Genomic DNA, 26,998 nt, shown 5'->3' with positions numbered 1-26,998 from the left:
CATCTTCCTGCCTTTGGCTCTGGCTCCATCTACTTTTGATTTCGCTGCCTTCCTACCCCACCAGTCTCAATGGGAACTGGTCACAACCCATGACCATGATGCTATCTACAATACCATGTTGTCTCCTGAGAGGTCAAGTGGTATGTTGGGATGACCACTAAGAAAAGAAAAGGCTCAGAGTTGCTTCACATATCACATATGCAGGACAAAAACACATCCCAAACATACATTCATGCTGGGAGCTTTGACTCAGAACGCTCAACAATGAATAATTTGGCTTCTGAGCAATGACGGATGTCTTGGGTGATACACTGCGCTTCAGCCACAACCTTTCGCAAAATGTTACTTATTGATAACTGGATATTTCTAAGCAAGCATGGAGATGAGTTGCATTCTATCTCAGATTGATAATTAGCAGCTGTGTTCTGCAGAACTGAAACACCAGCTTTTTAGATCATTTACACTGTCTTCTTGATAAATACTGGTGGAGACCACAGTGAAAGATAAAAGAAATCTCCCTGCATTATATAGGGTCTTTATAGCTTGCATTTGTGCAGTGACAACATTCTACCTTAAGAAGCAGCTGCAAAACGGAGGAAAGACATTGCACCCTTAGGGCCATGGTTCACACATAACATGGTTCACACATAACACTTAAGCCATGGTTTGCTTAGACAAAGTGTGGTTTGTTTGGGCATCTGCACCCAGCTCAGCAGAGTAACTGTGGTTTTGTTTTGGCTTATGAACCATGGCTTGTTTCAATTGTAGTTTGGCACTATGTCTGAACTCAACAGCCCTACTTAACCATGGTTGGTTTGGCTAGCCCATCCTAGATGCTCTAGCACAGGCATCCCCAAATTCGGCCCTCCAGATGTTTTGGGACTACAATTTCCACCATCCCTGACCACTGGTCCTGTTAGCTAGGGATGATGGGAGTTGTATTCCCAAAACATCTGGAGGACCGAGTTTGGAGATGCCTGCTCTAGCAAGTATAGTTAGAAAAGTTCTGGACAAACAAGCTGTGGCTTGATTGTTCATCTGCGAGATGACTCATGGGTTGCTGAACAAACCACGGTTGAAACAAATCAGAGCTCAGCGTTATGTGTGGATGCAGCCACTTAGTGCTTACTGCCAGGTCGAGGTGTTGAAGGTGTTCCTTGTTTAGTCGGAGTGGTTGTCTTGGGCAAGTTGCATTTGTTGCACAGCTGTTTCATATCCATGAGGCTTTCTCCCACAGCTTTAGCAAATTTGCTGGAGGAGGTCTCTTTGCAGTCTTTAAAACTGGAGATGCAGAATAATATATGCTCTGGCTGTGGATTATAGCAAGCACCATAGCCGTTAGGAATCACAGGTCCATAGCAGCAGAACATTCCCATGGTGGTTGGAACCTGAACAAAGAAATGAAGCTACATTAAGGTATCATTATTTTCTTATTATTTATTGAATATATATGCCGCTCTATACCCAGAGGTCTCAGGGCGGTTTGCCGAATAGAAAAGTGCTGTTGAAATAACTTAGTAATTGTAAAGAATTACATAGCATCACATAGCTCAGATCTTGCCTACTTAGTCCAGGAGTATAGGAAATGCAAAATAATAGTTAAAATTGGGACTTGCAATAAATGGTTCCAGAATATGCTAACCTGCCCCCCACAAGCAGGAGTGGTCCTGTTCAGGGGTCCAGTAAGCCACCCACCCATACCCTCCCATAGGATGCTATAAGCTCTGAGGGGCTCTAGCTGCCCAATTTACCCCTCTCTCCAAAGTTTTTCAACCAAGGCTCAACTTTATGTTGCTCCTCAAAGCCCCTGAGCATGCTTAAGTCTGCATTCAGCTGGTTTTTTTCCACAAAAGGTGACCCCTTTGATGATTTTTTTAAAAAGGCGCCGTACTTCTCCAAACATGCAAACACCTCCCACTTGTTTCTTGTTTCCTGCTCGGACTCTTATTTCTGTTGGTAACTCAGACACAAGTTTTGCTGTTTGAAGGAGAGAGTTTTGCTTGGTTTAGTATTTATTAAAATATCTTCTCCTGGATTTGGACCATTGCATAAAATGGTTCTTACATACAATTGCACGATCTTGATACATTTTAATTTATTATTATTATTATTATTATTATTATTATTATTATTATTATTATTATACCACCCTTCATAATATCTCAGGGTGGTTCACAGAATAAAACACAGGATTAAAACAAGTAAATCAAAACAGCAAAACAATAACCACCCCCTTCCCACAGAGACATTTGAAAGGCTATAGAATATTAGCCAAAGGCTGGGTTGAAGAGGGATCTGAAGACTGACACAAGAGGCATAGACAAGCCCACACACCACAAAATGCTTTTGAAACCCCAATTTTCAAATATAGTTTGCCACATGTCAAGGGAACAGGTGGCACCTGTTCTAGAAAAGCAAGTCTAAAGTCTTCTTGGGTTTCTGATCTTGCCTAGAGATCTTGCCCAATATGATTTGATTATCTTTGTAAAAAATAATAATGGTATGATCTTTAAATGTGCATAATGTGCTCATTGTTTCTTTTGCTCATTGTCTCTTTTGAATAAGAACTGTACCGGTGGTTAAAGATTGCTTCCGTATTCCTGTGGTTTTAATACCCAACTGCTCTTGAGATTTCATTCAGTTTACTGGAAGAGCTTGCATAAATCTCAAAGAGTTACTGTCGGGAGGAAGCTTAGGAATCAGTACACACTGATGGTATCGCTTAGCTGGATCCCCACCCCCTCCAATTAAAGCTTTGATTATTCTATAATGTTGTAATGGGATAAAATGCTCCCTAGTAAAGCGAAGATGTTATTTGTTCAGAAATCCATGCATTCCTGCTTTTTGTTGTACTCAAGCTTTCAGAGATGACATTTGGCTTTTTAATGGCACAGGACAGACCATTAGTCCCACTAATCGAGTCATCGAATTGTCAGATAAATTTGCTGTGCAACAGCCGAAGGCTATGAAGCTATTCAGATTCACTTTTTTGCCCATGGATAGTTTCTTGGAGAATTTATGTAGTGGTATTCTGGTTACACTCTGTCTTATTTGAAAAGCCACAGACATCATGGCTGGATCCAATTACCTATTAAGGCTGTTGTGTTTGTGCATTGTATTAGCACCATCCCCTTTCAGTCCAGAGGTCTTCCGCCTATATATATATATAGGTGTGTGTGTGTGTGTGTGTGTGTGTGTGTGTGTATTGCTTTTTTCGGGGGGGGGGGACAAAGGGGTACGCATACCCCTAACCATTTTGTGAATCTAAGTTTGGCCTCATTGAGGGGCAGTATTTCAATAAGATTAGGAAAATGAGAGTACCCCTAAACATTTTTTAAAGAAAAAAAAGCACTGTATATATCTGACATACAGTTTCATCAAATTCATTATCTCAGGTGTATTAAACATGTCTTTAAAATTGTTACTGTATATACAGAAATGTGATGTTGCTAAATGCTGGCGGGCTTTGTGGCTTGAAGAACGCTTTAATTTAAACAGTAGAAATTACAATTTTAGAAACAAAGAACCCAGATCGTTAATCAACTTGTAACGCCACACTCGGTCTGCAGATGAAAGAATGGCTTTTGCATCTTGGAGTTTGTCCTGAGCACGATGCAAAGAGGGGCATGGGTGATTTCTGGGGTCAGCTGTAGGGTTTTTTTGTGGCTTAAATCCAGCAGATAGGAATTATTATAGAACTCCTTTTCTACAAAGTTTGAAAAATTTGGTGAGGGCATGCTGGATGCAGCTAGCAATTCAAGTTTAGGAGGAGCCCATGGAAATTGGTTTCTCTTGTCCCCAAACTTTCTGCTGAGGGGTAGTTGCCTAGGATAAAATTCCTACTTATCATGTAGTTAGTGGGTGGCTTTGAAGGAATATCTAATTTTCAATTCTCGGTCTGTAAAATGAAAAGAGTAGTGACCTATTTACATGACAGTGTTGTTTTGAAGACGAATGAGACAAGAGACTATACAGCACTTTGAAAATTAAAAGCACTTTCTTTAATGATGATACTAATAAGTAATACTGTTGTATGAGCCATCGGGCTCTCGACAGTAGGAATGAGCCAGCAGGAGAGAGTGTTTTCCCTTTTTCTCCTACAGCAATGGAGTCCCATTGACTTTAATGGAAGTGGTCCTTGTATCATACTTGATGTTTCGAAATCTGATCTGTTTCTTTGTTGTGGACTTACACACCCAGGCACACTCAGCTAGATGGCAGTGAGTGTAAGAGATAGAGGAGAGCCTTATTTAATTAATTGGACTGCTACTTTTCCGTAGTGCTTGGGGTGAGTAAATAATATGCTCTGTCTAAAGAGGGCATTTGCCTGGCTCTAATATTGCGATCCCCCAAGAGTCTGGCAAAGCACCCAGGTATTTTAACAAAGTTAGTTTCAGTCTGTTTTATGGCTTGTCTGCTGTTTTATTTTTGTTTTATTGTATTGATTTTATTTTGTACGCTGTCCTGAAATCTAATGTGACAAAGACTGGCATATGATTTGTTTTTTATAACAAAAACAAGCATATCCGCCCCTATTCTACTCAACTTGTAGCCACCAAAAGCCCATTTGAATAAAACTATCTTATGCTGCCATTGGGAGAGGCAGATGCTCTCCAGAGGAGTGGTCCAAAATTAAGCAACTCTGCCTCTTTCTGTGCCTCTTGGAGTCCGAGCAATGTAACAATGGACTTTCTCTTGCATGCAACTTTTTGGAAACCACTTTCATTTCTTTAGGAATGAGTTAGATAAAACAGATTTATCTGGTAGTTTACAAATGGTGATTAGTCATGGCAACTGTGTACAGTTGTACCTTGGATCTCAAACGCCTTGGCTCCAGAACAAATCGGCTCCCAAACGATCAAAACCCATGAGTGTGTGTTCCAGTTTTTGAACGATTTTCGGAAGCCGAATGTCCAATGAGGCTTCCATGGCTTCTGATTGGCTGCAGGAGCTTCCTTCAGCCAATCAAAAGCCGCTCTTTGGTTTCCGAATGTTATGGAAGTCGAACGGACTTCTGGAATGGATTCTGTTTGACTTCCAAGGTACGACTGTACTACACCTGCTATTTCAGGAAAATTGCCTCTAAATACCAGTTCCTGGTGATCATGAGTGGGTGAAGGCTGCTTTATTCACGTCTTGCTTGTGGCCTTCCCATGGGCACCTGGTTGGCCACCATGTGATGACTATGTAGCTGGAACAGAGAGGCCTTTGCTTTGATCCATCTGGGCTCTTCTTTGTGGTAGGGAGCAGGTCTGTGGACCACGGTTTGCCCATCCCTTAGATTTCACCCTCTTACCTTTTTGTTGCCACTGGGCTATTAATTTTGGTTGTCAAAAATGAAAGGGACGAGAACCCCCGAGGCATTTGGGAGTGCTGCCGGAGTCACTAAACCTCCACAACATATGTCAGAAGGTTGTCACTGATTCATAACATCTGTCAGGGCGAGAATAATGGGGTTCCTTTTTTATGACTAATCCCGATATGAATTTCGCTCACCTGGCTGGTGGAGAGAATAAATCGATTGCTTGTCAAATACGTTTCATCAGTAAATATGTCTGGCAGCTCCTTGAAATGTTCACGGGCTATCTCTCGCAGTCCCAGCAAGTGGTTGTCTATTGCCATCCCTGTAATAGCCTGGGCAAAACAGCATATAGAATGGGTTGTAACTGAACATGCCCCAAATTGAAGACACATCCCTTGGATGTCAGTACCAATGAACTTAATTTCATGCTGCTTGGTTGGAGTGGGAGGGATTCTCTATTTCCTCAATTTCCGGTTTTGGTTCAATGCGCACTTACCTTGCAGCATATCCCACTGAACTCACTGGGACTTAGATCAGCATATAAAGGAGAGCTCTATCAGTGTAATATACTATTGCCTGCAATTGTTTCTGGTGTGTTCAGAGCATGCTTCCAGATCCTACACACTGTGGCCCCATTTGCACTATGGATTTAAACCAGTGCCATACCACTTTAAATAGTCATGGCTTCTGCCAAAGAATTCTGGGAACCATGGTTTGTTGAGGAGTGCTATTTTTCTTGAACAAGAGGTTCCAGAACTCACCATAAATGCAACCCTAGTTCTCCTATAATGGCAATGGCGCCCATCTGGGAGGTGCCATAACTGAGTTCTGGCTGAAAAAAATTCCTGGTGTTGATAGTTGTTCAGAGACCTTATACGCCTCACAGAGCTACAGTACTCAGAGTGACTGGTCAGTCGGTGATGCGCAATGGAAATGTTTGCTTTTCTATACTTTTTCCATGAGAAAATCCCCTGCCTTCTAGTGTTTCCTAAAATTAGCAACACATTGAAGGAACGTCATCTATGTCAACGTAGATCAGGCAACTGGAATGGATACAATATTAGTCAAATCTAAACACATCTAAACAAGTTTGCAATCCTAAACACACCTGGGAATACATCCCACTAAACTCAGTGAAGTTTCTCGCTAGACCTGCACTGCACATTTTTTCAGGTGACTATCCCTAGAAATCACATATATGTGTGTGCACAGCTCTTCAGGACGTTTAAATTTGTATTTTAACAGTGTTCAGTTCCTTAATTTCTCACATAAAAATCTAAATAATTGAAAGAGAGGTATAACCTACTGAGTTGCAGAATATTTTAAAACATGACAAATGCCCCCAATAATTTTTTTTCCCAAGTTAAGGTTAGAATTTGTTCAAACACCACGTTTAGTGGATGTTACTGATTTCTCTCCATCCTGATCAAATATTCAATTGAGGAGCCTGGTGACAGATAATATTTTTCCCCCAGACAGCCGACAGTGATATGTAAGGCATGATAGCTTTTGATACGCAAGATGATTTTGTGGTCACCTCTGTTTAAAACAGGTCTTGCAGGTTGTTACAGTGCTTCGAAAACCTGCCAAACCTATTTAAACATTGGTGTGAGCACACTATGAGAAATGGTATCCCTCTCATATTACCTTCCACTTGGTTTGTTTCCACCTATAAATAAACTGGGGAACTATTGATGAGTTAGAGCAGAAAAACTGCAGAAATAACATGAAGAGGCACAGGTCCATAAGAAATGGGAAAGTATGTATGTATTTGTTTCATTTATCATTATATCCGTATAGTTATGTTACTGGTTTTCCCAGTAGTGATGTATGGAAGTGAGAGCTGGACCATAAAGAAGGCTGATCGCTGAAGAATTGATGCTTTTGAATTATGGTGCTAGAGGAGACTCTTGAGAGTCCCATGGACTGCAAGAAGATCAAACCTATCCATTCTGAAGGAAATCAGCCCTGACTGCTCACTGGAAGGACAGATCCTGAAGCTGAGGCTCCAATACTTTGGCCACCTCATGAGAAGAGAAGACTCCCTGGAAGACCCTGATGTTGGGAAAGATAGAGGGCACAAGGAGAAGGGGACGACAGAGGACAAGATGGTTGGACAGTGTTCTTGAAGCTACCAGCAGGAGTTTGACCAAACTGCAGGAGGCAGTGGAAGACAGGAGTGCCTGGCGTGCTCTGGTCTATGGGGTCACGAAGAGTCGGACACGACCAAACGACTAAACAACAACATCATTATGTCTTGCCTTTGGTGACGGAACTTGGTGTCTCAAATTTCAGTGGGGCCCCATGCAATGCCAAAATCCGGCACCTCCTGTCTCCCACCTTCTGTTGGATGCCATAGTTGTGGCACCCCAGAAGTTCTGTGCGATGGCACTGTTAACACTCCCCTAGATCTGCCTTTGCTTCCTTTCCTCCAAAGAGCAACATGGTTCCGCCCTTTGCTATTTAATCTGCACAACAACCCTGGAAGGTAGGGTATGGTGGCCCAAGGTGAGCATTTACAAAAAGTACTTGCTTGCGTTCAAACCATCTCTCATACACTATAACAGTAATCCTTACAACAACACTATAAAGTAGGATTTGGGGTTATTATTCTCATTTTACGGAGAGGGATTCGAAGGTGGGAGGCAGTAGCTTTCCTTGGGCCATGTAGCAAGTTTGTGGTAGAGGCAGAATCTAAACGTCCAGTTTCACAGAATTGAGGAAGGGAGAAGAAGAGGGTTCCAGCTAAGCAAAATGGTGGTTGCCTTTGCTAATGTCTTAGATGGATGATGCTAAGGCCAAGGAATGAATTAACCTTTCATGCCTCATTTGGAAAACTTGCACCCTGGAGACTAATACTGGCATGTCCACTGGTGCACATATTAAATGACTTTTGAGAAAAGATCATAAAACCTAAGACTGGTCACCATCAGTTCTACCCCATCAAGAGGAACAGACTGAAGGATCAATGGAAATATTTTGCTATCCAACATGATTTATAAGCCTCTGACCCACGACGTTTTTCCAAGATAGATTAATATCATGTCGGAAGAGAAAGAGACTAAGCTGAGCTTACAAAATAAAAGGTGAGTCGGCGCAAGGGTGGGGTGGGGATGGATATACTATTTTTTTAATATAAAAAATAAGATGACAAGTGTAATCTAGCAGCACTGTTTTTTAAACAAAGGGGCAACTAAATAACATTACTCTGTGCTGTATTTTGTTGTTGTTAATAATAATGAGAGGGGTATTTTTCCTATTGGGCCAAAAAGAAAACCAACTGTGGCTTTCCTGTTCTTCACTTTGAATGGAAGTTAGATGTGGTGATGTATTAATCCGCTCTACCAATTTGTGTTATATTTTGCACTACTTCATATGAAGGAAGTTTTATCGTCCATCTTCAGAAATGTTTGCAAATAAATAATAAAGCTCCTACTAACTGCTGCTGCAGATCAAGTGGCTGTTAAAGGCCCAGCAGTGGGAGCAAGTTCAAAAGTTGGCAATTCAGGCTCTGTCATTCTTCATACCCCAACTGATGAGCTAAGCAAATGTTTCAAAGTGTGCTACTTTAAAAGTAATTAGGAAATATAAATGATCAAAGCTGACGGGAAATTTACATCTAGTCTCTGAGAATTAAATTCCTGAGTCTACTCAAGGATGTACCATTAATTATTAGTTTATTTCAGTCTGCGTCCTAACCTAACTCTAAAGCACAAGAGATTTGTCATCCATTAATTAGCATGCCAATTGTGGGATTAAGACAGTGGTGGCCAAACTTGGCCCTCCAGCTGTTGTGGAACTACAGTTCCCATCATCCCTGACCCACTGGTCCTTTCAGATAGGGATGATGGGAGTTATAGTCCAAAAACAGCTGGAGGCCAAGTTTGGCCACCGCTGGATTAAGAGGATGATCTGAGATCAAGTGATGCTGTACTGCTGAAGCTAAGTAAGGAATGACACAAACAGTATCCAGGATGGGAGACCCCTTGGACATCCTATCTAGGTGCAATATATAAATTTAGGGGAGGAGCTAGACTAAGCTAGTTGCACACAGATCTCACTGAAATGAACAAGCCTTCAGTTAGTCATTACTAACATTTGACACTGACTTCAGTGGGACTGAATTATAACTAACTTAGGCTGCATATGCAACAAACATTTAAAGCAAATATCCTTAGAACTATAACATATCAAAATGGCATATATATATATATATATATATATATATATATATATGCTTTCGTAGATTTTCACGGGTACAGGAATGCAGGTTTTGGTGTCCTCGGGTGTCTTCCCGTGTAAAAGTTGGGGTGTCTAGGCGACGTTTCGACGAGGTCTCACTCGTCATCTTCATGCTGGTGCTTTCGGCTTCTTGTTACTGGAACAGAGCGGGATCTCAATGTTTGAGTTCCTATAAATACTGTAGAGGGGGTGTGGTGTCTAGCCTCCAATGTTCTGGGCAGAGAGGAAGTTCCCAGGCTAGTGTGCCTTTTCTTCTTTTGTTCCTTAATTACTTGAGAGATACCTTGAGTGATTTCTTGAGTGATATCCTGAGTACCACTTAGGTGGGTCATTAGGTGTGGATTAGTTGCTAAAGTCTTTGTGTCTTGACCTCTTGAACTTTGTGAAGAGTTTTCCTGAGAAGATGGCTGTATTGCACTTAGTTGTGCTTTGGCTTGGCTTCGTGTATAGGGGCGAGCTGTGGTTTTGTGGCTTGTGTCAGCCAGATCTGTGTAGGGATTGCAGGGGGGTGCAGCATCCGGAGGTGCCACCATGGATTGGCTACTGGATGGTGTCAGTAATTCATCTGTGGAGAGGGTCTGGGTTTGGGTCTGGTGTGGTTGATTGGTGTTGGCGTTCTGTGTACCTCTGGATCTGGTGTCAGTTTTTGTGGGGAGGGCTAATTTCCAGATGTCTGGCAAACATAAACACAATATCAAAACAGCCTTTTGCACCAACCAAAAAATAGCCAATATCCTCAGAAACCCCAAGGATAAAATCCAGTTGGAAAACCAAGGGATCTATGAAATACCCTGCAAAGTCTGCCCAGCCACGTACATTGGACAAACAAACAGACGAATAAATGCACGTATCGCAGAACACAAGAATGCCGTCAAAAAAGAAGAAAAAACTTCCTCTCTTTTCCAACACATGAAAGAAACAGGACACGAAATTAATTTTGCAGATTCCAAATTGCTCTTTAACACGGAACATCACCACAAGAGAATAATCATGGAAGCCATCGAGATAGAGAAACACCCTCACAACATGAACAAGCGTGACGACACATCCCGCTTGCCAGACATCTGGAAATTAGCCCTCCCCACAAAAACTGACACCAGATCCAGAGGTACACAGAACGCCAACACCAATCAACCACACCAGACCCAAACCCAGACCCTCTCCACAGATGAATTACTGACACCATCCAGTAGCCAATCCATGGTGGCACCTCCGGATGCTGCACCCCCCTGCAATCCCTACACAGATCTGGCTGACACAAGCCACAAAACCACAGCTCGCCCCTATACACGAAGCCAAGCCAAAGCACAACTAAGTGCAATACAGCCATCTTCTCAGGAAAACTCTTCACAAAGTTCAAGAGGTCAAGACACAAAGACTTTAGCAACTAATCCACACCTAATGACCCACCTAAGTGGTACTCAGGATATCACTCAAGAAATCACTCAAGGTATCTCTCAAGTAATTAAGGAACAAAAGAAGAAAAGGCACACTAGCCTGGGAACTTCCTCTCTGCCCAGAACATTGGAGGCTAGACACCACACCCCCTCTACAGTATTTATAGGAACTCAAACATTGAGATCCCGCTCTGTTCCAGTAACAAGAAGCCGAAAGCACCAGCCTGAAGATGACGAGTGAGACCTCGTCGAAACGTCGCCTAGACACCCCAACTTTTACACGGGAAGACACCCGAGGACACCAAAACCTATATATATATATATATATATATGCTGGCTGTTTGCCATAATAAACATTGATTAATGCTGTTTTGCACCCATCCCCACAAACCTGTAATGATTGGCAGCGAAACTGAATCTGAAAATTCAAGAATACCTTAACCATTTAAACTAGGTTGAATAAATTCCATTAGATTGTTTGGTCATAATATGGCTTTTGTGAGAATCATTGTTTATTTTGATAACTGAGAAGAAGAAAGCATTCATTGTCATTGATACTAAAGTGTCACCCTATTATTCAGTGTGCAAATAATGATCCAGCTAATTCAATAAACCAAGGGTGGATCTACAAGCAGGGAAAAAGACCCAGCTCAAATTCCAAATCTGGTAAAGATGGAGGACAGTTTTCTTTGGTCTGTATGCTCTACATTTTGTGGAAACGTATAGGGTGTTTGTCAGTATTGTGCTCCATTTTTTAATCTACTGACTTTTGAAGAATAAATTAATTTCATGGTTAGGCATGCCAAACAACTGAGTTTTATCAAGACAATGTTTTGCTTACCAAAATAGTGTAATTTGTCTGTGCTGCTATGGCATCCTTAAACTGTTGCATTTTCTCAGAATCCTATAGGCAAAAAGAAATATTTAGAAATAATAAACTGGCAGAAGGCTTTGTAACCAAAGTACTATAACTCTTAGATTACACAAATTTCATTAAAGATAGTGGATTTAATCATGGATGTAGCCAGGATTGTTGTTAGGGGGTGCAGTCTTTTGTTGGAGGCAGGGTTTTTTTTTAGGGGGCAGAACCTCAGATTTGTATAGATCTTATTGATTTGGGAGGGGGCAGCTGCCCCTACCCTTCCTCAGCTACACCCATGGATTGAATGCAGCCTTTACAAGCAGTAGACAAGCAAATATAAATCAATCTCATTCTCATTTGTCCAATCTTACATTCAGTTTACCACATTTCTGAAGCAATTTTTAAAAAAATGCAATCTTCATGAAAATTCTTCAGCATTTTTGTGGAAATTTCTCCTAATAAGCAGGTCTATGGATGTACACATTTTTGAACACATTTTCCAGTAATATAATGCATTTTTGTATGTTGCTTTCACTAATGTATTTATTAAAATATTTTAATGGATTTTCCATGTAAACCTATCAAACATACATGCATTTGAATAAACCTATTGCAGATATATTACTTTTTATGCACATTCCCCCTCCCTCCAATGCATTTTTGTGAATACAAGTTGGTTGGAGAATTGTATCAAAATCTGGATAAGTGTGCATTTTGAAGGATGGCTGTGTTTTGGTTCTCATATTGCTTTGGAAGTGTGAATTTTATACATTCAGCTTTAAATGTGAACTGAATTGAATTAGTTCCCCATCCCTTTCCTTTGCTATCCCAAATAGTTATTGTGTGGTGGTTACTTAGAATGCATTGGATTCTTACTTTTGCTGAGAAGTTACATCTGAGTATTGCAAGATCTTCAGTGACATTGTTTTAGGAAACCAAGCCCAATGTATGTTATGGGCTCCCCTGAGGTCTTTCGCTGCTTGGAAACTGGGGTTCATGTAACATTACCAAATATTAACAGGGGCAGGTGGAACAGATGATGGTGGTCCACTGTTTTCAGCATCAACCCTAACATGTACAGCAGTACCTTGGTTTTCGAATGTAATCCATTCCAGAAGACCATTCGACTTCTGAAATGTTCGAAAACCAAGGCAGAATGGGCAGTCTGCAAATTCAATAGAAAAAATTGAAACAAACTCAGCGGAAGCCGTTCGACTTCTGAGGTGCGTTGAAAAATGGAAGCATTTCTTTCGGGGTTTTCAGCGTTTGAAAATGGAAACATGTGACTTTTGAGGCGTTCGAAAACTGAGGTACCACTGTTGTTCCATTTTTAAAATAGAGACAGGCTTTTTCAGAGTAACAATTGGGATGGCAAAGGCACTATTGCCATGGCATGTGACACACTCATCCCACTGTCTTATCCATTTGCACTTTTCTCATATTTTCTGGGTGCTTCTCAAACATGCACCAGGTCTGTTGGGTCAGAGAAAACACCTGATCAAAACCAGCGAGGGTGACAGTCTCTTTTATACCTCTGAGTCGTTCCCACCCCCCAAAAAACCCTATTGTCTCCAGCTGCAAAAAGGAAGTCAAAATGTTGAAAGGAAACACTGAAGTATATTGCATTTGTAGCTGGAAGGATTTAACGAGTTCAAATGCTATGAGGTGAGATGGGATAATTACCTCAGGGGGAGAAAATATAGTGGGAGAAGGTACAGAATTGGCCCACTGAGCTCCCTGCTGTGCTCATTTGTACTGCAAGCACCGCTGAATTGCTTTCCTTAGGGGTGAAGGGCACACTTCACACAAATGTGTGCCTTGGCAGACTTTTTGTTTGTTCGTGAAGAAAAGCATCTTTGGGACGTTGCAGTCGAGAGCTGCGAGTGGGTGCTTAATTCTTTGCTTGCCTGCCTACCATTTTCCCACACTGAAATGGCTCCTCCAAGTTGATTTCCCCCTGTAGGATTCCAGATGTACGTTTGTTTCTGGAGCTTTATGTCAATGTGAAGAGGGTGGGGGAGGCAGCTGGGTTGATGTGATTTTGAGCTGAAAATTGCCAGATAGGGAAAGAGTTCATCACTCTTTTCCCTTCTCCCTCTGGCAAAACCAGAGCAGCGTACGGAAATGCCGTTTACCTTACCACCGGAGTGGTACCTATTTATCTACTTGCACTTTGACATGCTTTCAAACTGCTAGGTTGGTAGGAGCTGGGACCAAGCAACGGGAGCTCAACCCGTCGCAGGGATTCGAACTGCCGACCTTCCGATCGGCAAGCCCTAGGCTCAGTGGTTTAGATCACAACACCACCCGCGTCCCTACATTGCCCCTTAAAGGTAAAGGTAAAGGGACCCCTGACCATTAGGTCCAGTTGTGGCCGACTCTGGGGTTGCGGCACTCATCTTGCTTTATTGGCTGAGGGAGCCGGCGTACAGCTTCCGGGTCATGTGGCCAGCATGACTGAGCCGCTTCTGGCGAACCAAAGCAGCGCACGGAAACACCGTTTACCTTCCAGCCAGAGCGGTACCTATTTATCTACTTGCACTTTGATGTGCTTTCGAACTGCTAGGTTGGCAGGATCAGGGACCGAGCAACGAGAGCTCACCCCGTTGCGGGGATTCAAACCGCCGACCTTCTGATTGGCTACTCCTAGGCTCTGTGGTTTAACCCACAGCGCCACCCATGTCCTTACATTGTCCCTTACTAAATGTTTAAAGGCGATCCAGGGCCTATACACACTGGAACTTATGTGGATTTGAAGCGGCTTCTAAATTAATTTGGTTATCATGTTATTACTATTACTACCGCTACTATTTCTATTACTATTACTATACCCCACCCATTTGGCTTACAAAACATATAAAAACATAATATAACATCAAACATAAAAAACTTCCAAATACAGGGCTTCCTTCAGATGTCTTTTAAAAGTTGTGTAGTTCTTTATCTCCTTGACCAAAATTTGAGTGTGGACAATGAAAACGAAGTCATCTTATTCCATTACGATATCAAACAAATTGAGAGTGTTTTAATTTTTAAAACAAAGGCGCACACCTTTCTTTGAGGGATGGAAAACCCACTATGGCAAGAGGCATCATGACATGGGACACCCCTTTATCATAGTGCAATGTGAGCAGCTGCACTGTATGGAAGCTGCCAACTCTTCAAATCACCCTTAAAAAAACAAAAACAAAACCCGCCCTTTACAAAATTGCTGCGACCAAATCTGAAGTAGAATTAAAAGCTCAAATTTGCTTCCAAAATTTATGGGCAATCTATCACAACAATCTCATTGCTTTGCTGACTGGATCCTTTAATTTAGTGTTGGTTAATCTGAGGACCACAGGCAGACTCCAATTTTTAACTGCAAGGGGGGCGGGCTGAGTATTTGTCAATAATATCTTTTAGAGTGGAAATGGCACCATTTAGCAGGAAGAAATTCCAAGAAAATTCTTGTTACTACGTATTATGCAAGGCTGTTTATTTGTATATATTTCAAAATTTTATATACGGATGTTTTATGGTGGCCTATACTTGTAATAGGGACGCGGGTGGTGCTGTGGGTTAAACCACAGAGCCTAGGACTTGCTGATCAGAAGGTCGGCAGTTCGAAAGGTTAACGGCGTTTCCGTGCGGTGCTCTGGTTTGCCAGAAGCGGCTCAGTCATGCTGGCCACATGACCCAGAAGCTGTACACCGGCTCCCTCAGCCAGTAAAGCGAGATGAGCGCCGCAACCCCAGAGTCGGTCATGACTGGACCTAATGGTCAGGGGCCCCATTACCTTATACTTGTAATGCCTAATAAAGATTTGGTGAAGTGAGTACTCCGGGTTTTTTTGGTGGGTTCTCAAATGCCCCAAATGTCATTTAAAAACTTTTCCTCAAGTTTTTTATTATTAAAAGCTGACGCATTCAAGTGGTACTCTACTGTGATGCCCAAAGCGTGTGTTTTTTTGTGTGTGTGGACCTCCAAGTCCCCACCCCTTTATCCATTTTAGAAACATGAGCAGCAGTAGCTCTCTCAAGTTCCTTACAGGACGTATTCTGAACTTTAGAGATAACAGGTATTGGCACTTTTCACCTTCTGCATGCCAAGCACATGCTCTCCCACTGAGCTATGGCCCTTCCACAGGAACTGAGCAAGAGAAGGGCCAGAGAGAGAGGAGTGGTGAGAGTGGTCTCATTCAGAGGAGGACATCTTATTCAAGGCCCTGTTCCTGCAGGATATAACAGCATAAAGGGGTGTGTGTGTAAATCTTCTTACCTGCAGAGATGATTTCTTATCAATCATTCCTTTGACAAAAGTTAAAGCTTCGGGAGTCGCAGATCGGATGTTGTCTACTCTTCCTTCTTCAAACCGCCGTATGGAAGCGCTTTCATAGGTGGGAACAAGTCTCCCGTATAATCTACAGGCATGGGGAAATACATATAGTGATTTTAGCGGGGGGGGGTGTGTGTGTGACGGTATGAAATAAAAATAGGCTCTCCGGGTTTTCGTTTTGCAGCCTTGACTTTTATTTGGCATAATATTTCATGTTTATGCTAATAGAGTTCTAGACAAAGGCTAGACGTGGCATCCCCCTTTTAAACGACAAGATTGATGTACGTATGGCTGAATTCATTTTGGTTAATGCAGTACTAGCCAAGAAATCCTTTATGTCTGACGACAGGGCTAGTAAAGCCGTTTGCTTGTTGTAAGCTCAAGGAATATGTCAATCGTGCTACATAATGAAATCATGGCATGATTCATCATTGGCTTGTGGGATGGCAACTCTTTTTATTTCAATTCAATAGAAGAAACAACACCATACTGTTCTGTCATTAAAGGGAAACATAGAAGAGCAGTGATTCCTATGCTGTGTACCAGGGCATGATACTGGTACAGTGGTACCTTGATTCCTGAATGGCTTGGCTCCGAACAAATCGGCTCCCAAACCCCACAAACCTGGAAGTAAGTGTTCTGGTTTGTGAATGTCCGTTTCAGCTGTCGGCATTGATTTTGGGGCCAATCAGCCAATCAGAAGCCGTGCCTTGGTTTGCGAACATTTTTGAAGTCAAACAGACTTCCAGAACAGATTGAATTTGGGAACCAAGGTACTACTGTATGCTATAAGAGGGCCTGATGTGTGCTTTGAAAATTTAAGGCATCATAGATGAGATGCATCCACCATTCTATGTCCATTGGAGTGGAGAGGTCCAGAAGCGTTGATCTTTCCACTCCCTGCCAAAATAGGGGTAGTTTCAAAAGTGCCAGAAATTTACTCCTGATTGCAGGAAGGCCACAATCAGCAAGCGAGAAGCAGGAGCAGACTTTGGTCTTTCAAATTTCCGCGGTGCGCTGTGTGAGGCCTAAAGTCATCACCTCCCTGCCTCTCACCTTATATTCTTCTTAATTCACTACGTCATAGTTGGGACGCTCTGAGGTGCCCCCTAGGCCCAGGCCCCTGCGCGGAACTGGTCACTTTGCCCTAAATCCGCCTCTGTCCTGTGGAACCTGATTGTGCCCACTTCATTCATCCTCCATAGTGCTGGGACGAATCCCTTGCTTAGAAAGACATGCACAAACCAGAGATCAAAGGTTGTTGTTTTTGCTTTAAACAATGGTGATAAGTCAAAGTTTGTTCTTGGCTTATTTACTGATCATGGCTTGTATGAGTGAAACAAACCATTATCCCTGATTTGGACATGACGCTAAGAGATTGCAGTTGGTTTCTGCCTAGCACTAGTGGGAAGGAGCAAAGCAGCCCAGTTTGGCCTAAATCATTAACTATGGTTTACTATAGTGTATGAACTAGGGTGGTATATTTTTCAGGAGTTAATGTAACAATGGAAAGTATGAATGTAACAAACTGAAAACATGTGCATAGGCACAGATCACAGTGGCTGCAAATCCCAGCTGAGCACAAACTCCATGTTTAAGACTACAAGAACATAAATTGGAGGTTCCATCATAGCTTATATTCATGAGCAATTGGTCTATTGGCGGCTGTGTATAATCTCTTTTAAAAGCCATCTAACCGGGTGGCTGTCATCACAGCTTGTGACACTGAATTCCATAATCCAGCTGTGAAGATGTGCTTGTTGCAATGGATTATGTAAAATAGCCTTAAAGTTAAAGCATAGTATTTCTAGACACTCTAGTGGCAGTTCTCACATCTGTATTTCCTCCACTGTGAGGTCCTCCAGGTTGTGGTTGACAGATGGCAGTTGGCTGAGGCAACGTTGTTCCTTAGCTTACAGTGGAGGACACATTGAACCAATTTATAGGCACAACTATCTTTCCTCCTCACAGTCTATTGCACAGAGATAGGATATCACATTGTTATTGTGGCACTGAGGCTTGCAGTTGAAGGAATGTGCTGCCCTACCAAGGCTAGAATGAGGCCAGGGCATGCTTTGATCAACTGGGTGGAAAAGCTTGCTGTTTCATGTTAAAGATCCCATGCTGAAAAGCAACACAGAGAAGGCTCCAAGGGAATGTGTATGTTGCTCCCTTCCCCACTCTTTAGATTAATTTACTAAAGAGAATTTCAAAGCCATTTATCTACATTGAAAGCAAACCTGGCTGGGTCACAGAGCAGCAGCCAAGCACCTTAATTTTGTAGAATGCCCTTTGTTCACCTCCATCTTCACATGCCCCTTTTTCTTTAATGCTACGCTGATAAATGTTTGCTGTCTAGCAAAGCTGTTCCCCCCTTTTCTTTTTTACATGGCTCCAGGGCGTCTCATTTAATTTCCCAGTTAAATTCATGATGCTTTAAGCAGGGAATGTTTGTTACTCTTCAGATTCTAATGGCAACGAGGATAATCTGCATCTATATACTCTGATTTGTCTGCTAATTAGGGCCTATTTCTCTTCTGCTTGTTCACTGCAGAGGGGGCTTTGTTTCCTTCCTGGCTGTGCCACAACTAGGAGGCTGGAAATGGTTGGACAGCTACCGGTTGGTATGAGCATTTTACTTTGGTAAAATGGCACCCTGAGTGAGGACAATCCCCCCCCCCCCAATTCTTATTTTCACAATAATTCTTTTTGGTACAGTTGCTTGGATCTTCTCAGCAGGCACCTGGGTTGTTGTTGTTGTTTTGGTAGTGTCTTGGTAGTGGTGCACTGTGCACTGTTTTGTTGTCTTGGTAGTGGTGCACTGTGGAACACCCTCCCATCAGATGTCAAGGAAATAAACAACTACCTGACTTTTAGAAGACATCTGATGGCAGCCCTGTTTAGGGATGGTTTTAATGTTTGACGTTTTATCGTGTTTTTAATATTCTGTTGGAAGCCACCCAGAGTGGCTGGGGAAATCATTATTATATTATTATTATATGCACTGCCCTAAATCCAGCACTGCTGTTAGCAACAGCCAAGGAAGTGGATCAGAGGTGGGGAAATGCACCATGTAATGACATTAGGCCAAGGCCTAGGTTGTACTACAGTTTATGCAGAGAAGGAAGGAAATGCCACACAGGGCTTCCGAAACCAGGGAGAAGAATCGGTGGAGGAAGAGTGGAAGAAATTTAAAGACTATTTACAGAAATATTGTAAAATTAATGAATGTTAGAAGGATGTTGGAATGAAGCTATGTGGTTTTAGCAGAAATGTTATGAAGGTTTAGGAAAAAATAGACTGTTAATTGGTGAAAGGAAGAAAAGTTAAGTTATATTATACTAAGATAAATTACAGGACAAAAATTGGAAAAGATGGAAAGGATTTGCTGAAATAGCTAACCGAATTAGAATACAAAAAAGGGAGGTGTGAGGAGGTCAAGGAAACAAGCAAATGAAAGATAAGTTATGGAAATGTTTGGTGTGTTTTTTACTTGTTTTTATTTTTCTGCTTTTTTCTGTTTCTTTTTTTTTTCTCTCTCTTTTTATTGTGATGTGCTGTTTTGTTTTTGTTTAATATGGTGTTTTTATCTTTTTTCCTTTTTGTAAATTTTAAAACTTTAATAAATATTACTTCATAAAATAATAATAATAATAATAATAATAATAATAATAATAATAATAAAGAAGAAATGCTACACAGGCCTGCCCTTTTCAGAGGTTGGTTTGATTGGGCAACAGGAAGGTGGGAGTTGGGAACTGATCTGCACACTGGAAGCAGACTGACCAAAGACAGGTGTAGCAAAAGCTGGCCAAGGGGAGGGAGGATCATTTGTCCGGTTGTCCTATCTGTTTGCTTGCTTGCATCTTGTGTGTTGATATACCTCCCCCTTTCAACCATTTGGTTCTCAAGGTCGTGTGGAATAAGATTAATAGTGATCAAAACAATACAGGCATCTGATGAGAGATGAACTTGGACCAAATGCAAGAAGCAGGAAGAGGAAGGGGAGGTAGACCTTCTGCGTGCATTTCCTAACCATCATTATTAGACCCAGCATTTAACACCCAGGATGGCCAGGTTCAAACACCACAGCACCAAGATGTTTCTCTAACACAACCTCTGTTCTGTCATTGTACTTGGTGCTCCAAAGATGAGCAAGGATGAATTATAATGTTCTCTCTGGACAGACTGTGTGTCTCCACTGGTGATCTCAAGGCTTCCTGGATGTCAGGCTTGACCCAGATGTCAGATGGGAGGGCAGGGAGAGACAGATACAAATATTAGCTCTCTTATTTTGTGCTCCATGTCCCAAAATGCTGGAGGCAGCATAACCTTGGCCTTCCTGAATATCTGATGGAAACAGATATTCATCTCAGGACCAACCTAGATGATATATTTGTGTGAAGAATGTCCTTAAGTATAAACTGTAGGTGTGAGTCCCCATTCCCCACCAATCCAGATTTAGATCCTGATGGAGACCCCCCATGATGGTCTTGATCTGGATTGGCTCATGTATGCCTGCTATTTGCATGAAGAAGAAAGCGCCCATTGCCCCCAGTGGGAACTTTCCTCCTGGTGCAAACGGCTGGTAAAGGGTTCCTGATGTAGATTGGAAACAAGGGAGATAAAGGGTTAAATAAGTATACCCACTGCTAGCGTCCCACTGTCCCAGTCTTGATTATTTCCTCAAAACCTGCAATTTATACTTACATAACCATCCACACAGTTACTGATAGTGTGAACAATTTCTACCTTGACTCTCACTCTCCTAAAGGTGAGCAAGAAGGTGGGGTCATGAGAAAAGGCTCTGATATTTTGCTCATTCTTGCCTGGAGGTCTCCCAGAGCATAATCTGTGGTCAGCTATTGAACTGTAAGCTTCAAATAAGAGCTGATAGCTGGTTTATTGATTTTATTATGTGAACTGCTCTGAGACCTCTGGGTATAGGGCGTTATATAAATTCAATCAATAATCAATAATCAAAATAATTACATACCTGTAAAATGCCAGCTGTAGTGCCACTTGGATGTAGGCATCTGGGCTCATCTTCTGTTTCTTGATAAACTCTTTTCCGTAGTTTTCAAATTTATAAGCGATAAAATCTAGATTTTTCACCATCCTAGAAAATGATGAAAAACTCCAGAAGTGAGTACAGGAAAGCTATTGTGTAATTTATTTATTTTAATCTATTTTTGTTTCTCCTGGTGTATGCCCCAAAGTAGTTAGGCAGGTGATCTTGGGTTCCAGGCCATTGTGACAAATTCCTTGTATTATATGTCTTGTTCAAAGCTGTGTTATAAAAGCTATATGATCATATGGCATGTTGGAAAATGCAATGCAGGAGAAAAAGGCTTTGTATGGACAGAAGAGAACATGCAAAGAACTAATACTTCAATTCAAATTGTCTACTCAAATGAGTTGTTTGCTGTCACTCTTGCCTATACATTTTCTCCCCACTCTGTATGTCTTGACTTATTCATTTGCTTGCTTAGGGGGCACCATGTGTACAAATAGAGGTTGCTCTTTGCATTTTATGCAAAGGCTAAATGCTGTATCCAATTTACTTCCTGTCATGTTTGCAGTCATTTATTATGTGACAGAAACATACCGGTAATAATAAGTATTACATTGCCATGGCAAATGTGGAGGCACAATCTTGTGGGATGCTTAGCCCTCATAGTTTGCTTTTGTTCTGTTATTCCTCTCCATCCCCTGTTATATTAAGGATGAGATATCATTATGGTGTTCTCAAAACCCTTATCAGTGCAAATTTCCAGGGTTTGCCACAGCATATACCCTGAATTTGATTCCCCTGGAATGAGACTAACTGGCGTATTGTGGCATATTGGATATTTTTGCATATATACAGGTTTTGCCGGTGCTAATTTTTCTAGAAAAAGAGGTACCAGAACTCAGCATGAACACCTCCCTTGTTCTCTTATAACGGCAATGGCGCCCACCTAAGAGGTGCCAAAACTGAGTTCCAGCAAATTGAAAAAATGTCCTGGATTTGCCATATTGGAGAGTCACATCTTAAGCTGCTGCAGCAGATACTTCTTCAGAGCTGCCAGCAAGTCCTACAGCTCTGACCTTCTCCTCAGATCACCTCAGTCAGAACCTGCAGCTCCTGCACAAACAGCTTGTTGACATCAAGCCACAAAGAGAGGGGGAAGGCGGAAGAAAGACACACCCCTTTCCCAAAGAAGGCTCCACCCATAGGAGCCAACTATTAGTAGCTAAGGTCCTTTAGCCCCCCCTAAAATATTTTAGGGGGCCAGGCCAAAGTTGATGGGCCTTGCCATTCAAATGGTGTGTGTGTGTGCCACGTCATGTGATTGATTATGTGGGGCAGGGCTTACCAGTGCCCTCCAAATTTTTTATTCAAGTTATCACCTCTGGCTCCACCCATCACCTTAGTTATGCATTGGACAACCATTTAGGGCCATTGGTGCCAATTATCCTAACGGAAGGGTTTCTGCCAGGCTGAACGCATACTGGTGATCCACTCTAGCACTCTCTGACGATAAAAAAGTCATGGAGGTTATGCAGACTCCTACCATCTCATTGCAAGGCATTTGCCCTCTAGAAAAATGTCCATAGCCTATCCCCAAGGGGGCAAACAACAGCTTTAGTGAAAGAAAGGGGGATGTTCATTGGGAAAATGGCAGAGAAGAAGAGTTAAAGCCCTTTTCTTCAGCCACAATCTCCCTCTGTGGCTGATATGGGTCAAAACAGAAAGAAATAGGCAATTCAGTCAATGAATATCTACCTTTACTGATTACAATCAGCTCCCACTCAGCAGTTAGTCATTCTGAAAGTCAATAAAAGCTTGCAGCCCTAATAACATAAGCTGAAACAGCTATGATCCATAGCTGATCTTTCTCTCAGCTTTTACTGTTTTTATTCATTGATTATATTATTAAGGAAAGACCAACACATTAAAATAACCACCCATACACACACAAGTTGAAAATCTAATGAAACAATGGTACCTTTGAAGTTTTTCTGCTGATGACGCCAAGTGTCCCTGAATTTCTGGAGAACATTTCCACCTTAGTCTCCTTGGAGCAGGAAGTTCACTCACTGAATCGGCTCTGACCAATTTCTTTGCACCTTCTTTCCTGATTGTTTTAAATGACAGAATGCCAATAAATTTGCTGTTAGACACTCTAGAACTCAAAAAGGGTTTTTTGACATCAGACAGCTGACTGAAGATCCTACTGCAATTAACTAATCTACATGACATTTGCTGCCTGATCTATATTCACTGCTGCTTCTGAATTGTTAATATTAATGTATTAGTAAGGTACTGTTAGTTACATTAGGTTGCATCCATTGGGCAAAATGGCCATGAATGGATCGGGAGACACCCAAATACCCAGAGGTGATCAATCCATTTGTGCCAGTCAGTCCACCGGCACTGCCACCACTGATCAATACTTCTAGGCTGGAAGACTATTTTACCAACAAGACACACTAGAAAGCTCTCCTCTCCTCTTACTTAAAGTCATTGATGTGCTGACATCAAAGCTGAAATTCCAGGTTTATAATTTCATCACATTACCTAATTCTTTAGAGTTGTTATGCCATGGAAGAGATTGGCATTGCTAGGTGTCTCAAAAGACATCCCTTTGCAAGAGTCAAAAGTTTTTTAAAGGGTTTCACGGTGATTAGATTTCTGCATCTTTTTACATAAGCAAATTGTAACCTACGCAAGCTGTGAAACAGCAGCACTGGTTTCCAGTTAGCTGCTGGGAGCAATTCAAAGTGTTCACATTGGTGTTTAAAGCCCTATATGACTTGGGTACCAAACATCTGAAAGACCCAACTCCTTCCCCAGTGTTTCAATCAGCATATGGGACCCTCTTGGTAGTTTCAGCGCCCTAGGAAACTTGGGGAGAGTGTCGCAAGTGAGGGAATTCTCTGTGGCAGCTCCTAGGTTTTTGGAATCAAATGCTGAACACACCTCTTTACCCTGACCTTTGACACCTAAGATATATATATTTAAGGAACCACCCTATTTTTCTGATTTTAAGTTGTTTTATAATACGATACTGATTTTATTGTATTTTTGCATTGTTGTAACTTGCTCTGGGATTTTATGACAAAGGGTGGGTAAGAAATCCAATAGTCGTACCTCGGAAGTCGAACAGAATTTGTTCCGGAAGTCCGTTTGACTTCTGAAACATTCAACAACTAAAGCACAGCTTCTGGTTGGCTGCAGGAAGCTGCTGCAGACAATCAGAAGCCCTGGAAGCCCCGTCGGACATTCAGCTTCCAAAAGAATATTCATAAAACAGAACACTTCCAGTTTTCAATCATTTGGGAGCTGGAACGTTCGACTCTCAAAGCATTCAGGAGCCAAGGTACAGCTGTACATAAACAACCAAATAAAATTTAAAATGTGCATCTCATCAAGGTGCTACCGAATTCCAAAATGTCACTGGAAGGACTGCATAATTCCAACAGCTGGGGAAGATAAGCAATACTCCAGTGACAGTGGAGAAGAGAAGGCAGTAATAGCTTGCAGGCCCATCACAGGCAACTTACATGTGTCTGAGCAAATGTTCAATGCACTGTACCAAGACGATTCCGTCGAAAGGAGAATGTTCGCACACTGTTCCACACACTCCATCTCTTCCCACAACAAACTGAGCAGGGGGGGTATATACAGACAGAAACAGCAAGTGAATCCTTCTGCCTCTTTTACTGAGTTGTATATTTATTTTGGGACGCAGCCTGTGCTGTGGGTTAAACCACAGAGCCTAGGACTTGCCGATCAGAAGGTCAGCGGTTCGAATCCCCCCGACGGGGTGAACTCCTGTTGCTCGGTCCCTGCTCCTGCCAACCTAGCAGTTTGAAAGCACGAAGTGCAAGTAGATAAATGGGTACTGCTCCGGTGGGAAGGTAAACGGCGTTTCCATGAGCTGCTCTGGTTTGCCAGAAGTGGCTTAGTCATGCTGGCCACATGACCTGGAAGCTGTACACCAGCTCCCTCGGCCAATAGAGCGAGATGAGCGCCGCAACCCCAGAGTCGGTCACGACTGGACCGAATGGTCAGGGGTCCCTTTACCTTATATTTATTTTAAAACTTCTACAAAACTTCTTAAAACTTCAGTTTTTGTTGGGGGGAAAATCCTGAAGCAGTTTAAATCCTGCAGGTACATTCCCATACCCTCCAACATGCTGCAGCGGGAAAACCAGGATGGCCGGCTTCTGGGGCCGTGCGTCTGCATGAGTCACATGACCCATGCAAGAGCATGGCCCAGAAAGACAGATGTTTTTCAGGGCCACAATCTTGCACATTTTTGGGTGCTGTGCTCTTGCGCAAGAACATGCCCCCCCAAAAATGGGATTTCCTGATTTAATTGGGGCAGTTGAGGGGTATGCATTCCCACATGCAAAAATATGGACAGTCACTGGATCAGGCTGCAAGCATTATTTGCTTGCATTGTTCCATTGTTTTAGAAAGGGCATGTTTGATAGATTCAGCTTTAAGTGTGAATTGACCTAGACTTCTTACACCATCCCTGTGGCTGCACATGTGCATCAGTCTTGGCTGCAGGTTTTGGAGGGTCTTTGGGTAATGGGCCTCTCTTCTTCAGGGAGCTTAACTCCTCACTGCAGCAGGTCTAGGGACTTGTCAGTGTACCACCACCAACAGGGTATACACATTTATGAGGGTGAGGAATAAACATGATTCTGTTCACATTTAAAAACAAGCCTACATAATTCACACTTTCTGAATGAACCAAAACCACAGAAATTCAAAATTCACACTTCTCTGAATTTTGTAGTGTATTTTTCTCCCCGCCCCCTGCGCCCCAGTCAAGCGATGCCTACAAAACGCACATGCTGAGGCAATGCGTGCAAAAAATGCATTTGCTAGTGAAAAGAATACACAACAATGCATTCTTTAAAGGATATTGCTTTGCAGAAATGTGTGTGTTAGGCAAAATTGCATACAAAAAGTATACAGTGGTACCTCGGGTTACATACGCTTCAGGTTACATAGGCTTGAGGTTACAGACTCCGCTAACCCAGAAATAGTACCTCGGGTTAAGAACTTTGCTTCAGGATGAGAACAGAAATCGTGCTCCGGCGGCGCGGCAGCAGCGGGAGGCCTCATTAGCTAAAGAGGTACCTCAGGTTAAGAACGGACCTCCGGAATGAATTAAGTACTTAACCTGAGGTACCACTGTATTAGGAAAAATGTTGATTTCTCATAAGGACTTTGGGTGGGGAGGGGATTCAGAAACTGATGTGGAAATGTATAGAACAGAACTTGATGACTGGGAAACTGAAATTGACAGATATGCCTATCTCTAGGCCCTTTGCAGATGTCTGAGGGTGCTGACACTTGATGCTGGTCCTGATACTGATTCCTCCCCATTTTCCCATGCAGATGCAAATTTACCCCTCACTATCGGCCATGTTGGGCTCCTGGTCTTGCATGCCTGTATCTGGAGTGGAGTCAAAGGCCACAACCCCACAAAGTCTTTGGTTGCAGGATGACATTTCCAATGTAATTACGGAACCACTTGCAAGCAGCAAAGGTCCTGATAGGCTGCACAGAGGCATCCAAAAAAACTAACCCTGTACAGAAAGGTCTTTTTTTTTTTTAATCAGTAATGTATGTTAACCCAAGCGAATTACAACAGCAGATATGCTCCACCAGATATTAATATAACATAAAATAATGCAAGATTGGGGAAAACTAGATTCCTCACCCTCCCATGATGGATTCTTTAGCTTAACATTTTCCATTTGACTTAATTGGAAATGAATACAGCTATTTCTGCCTGTTACGCACTGTAGGCCAATTAGACTCACTCTCGTGAGTGTGGAGGAAATTATATGCTGGGAAGCAAATTATAT

The 26,998-nt window shown here is 42.2% G+C and overlaps 1 protein-coding gene across 1 annotated transcript in view; it reads right to left on the bottom strand.

Annotated features, from left to right (window-relative positions):
• Nucleotides 1-26,998, bottom strand: part of CHAT (choline O-acetyltransferase) — a 50,635-nt gene continuing 23,637 nt past the window's right edge. Inside the window, exons 9-15 of the mRNA XM_083740032.1 lie at nt 24,671-24,771; nt 23,113-23,241; nt 21,117-21,239; nt 16,064-16,205; nt 11,783-11,845; nt 5,497-5,634; nt 1-1,388 (exon numbers count right to left, since the gene is read on the bottom strand). Coding sequence (XP_083596158.1) covers nt 1,119-1,388; nt 5,497-5,634; nt 11,783-11,845; nt 16,064-16,205; nt 21,117-21,239; nt 23,113-23,241; nt 24,671-24,771 — 966 coding nt within the window. The 3' untranslated portion in view covers nt 1-1,118. The remainder of the gene's footprint in view (nt 1,389-5,496; nt 5,635-11,782; nt 11,846-16,063; nt 16,206-21,116; nt 21,240-23,112; nt 23,242-24,670; nt 24,772-26,998) is intronic.

Source organism: Podarcis gaigeae (assembly GCF_964106915.1).
Source record: "Podarcis gaigeae genome assembly, chromosome: 5".
Taxonomy (NCBI): domain Eukaryota; kingdom Metazoa; phylum Chordata; class Lepidosauria; order Squamata; family Lacertidae; genus Podarcis; species Podarcis gaigeae.
Note: the sequence above shows the minus strand (reverse complement) of the source record. Positions and strands in the feature narration are given on the sequence as shown.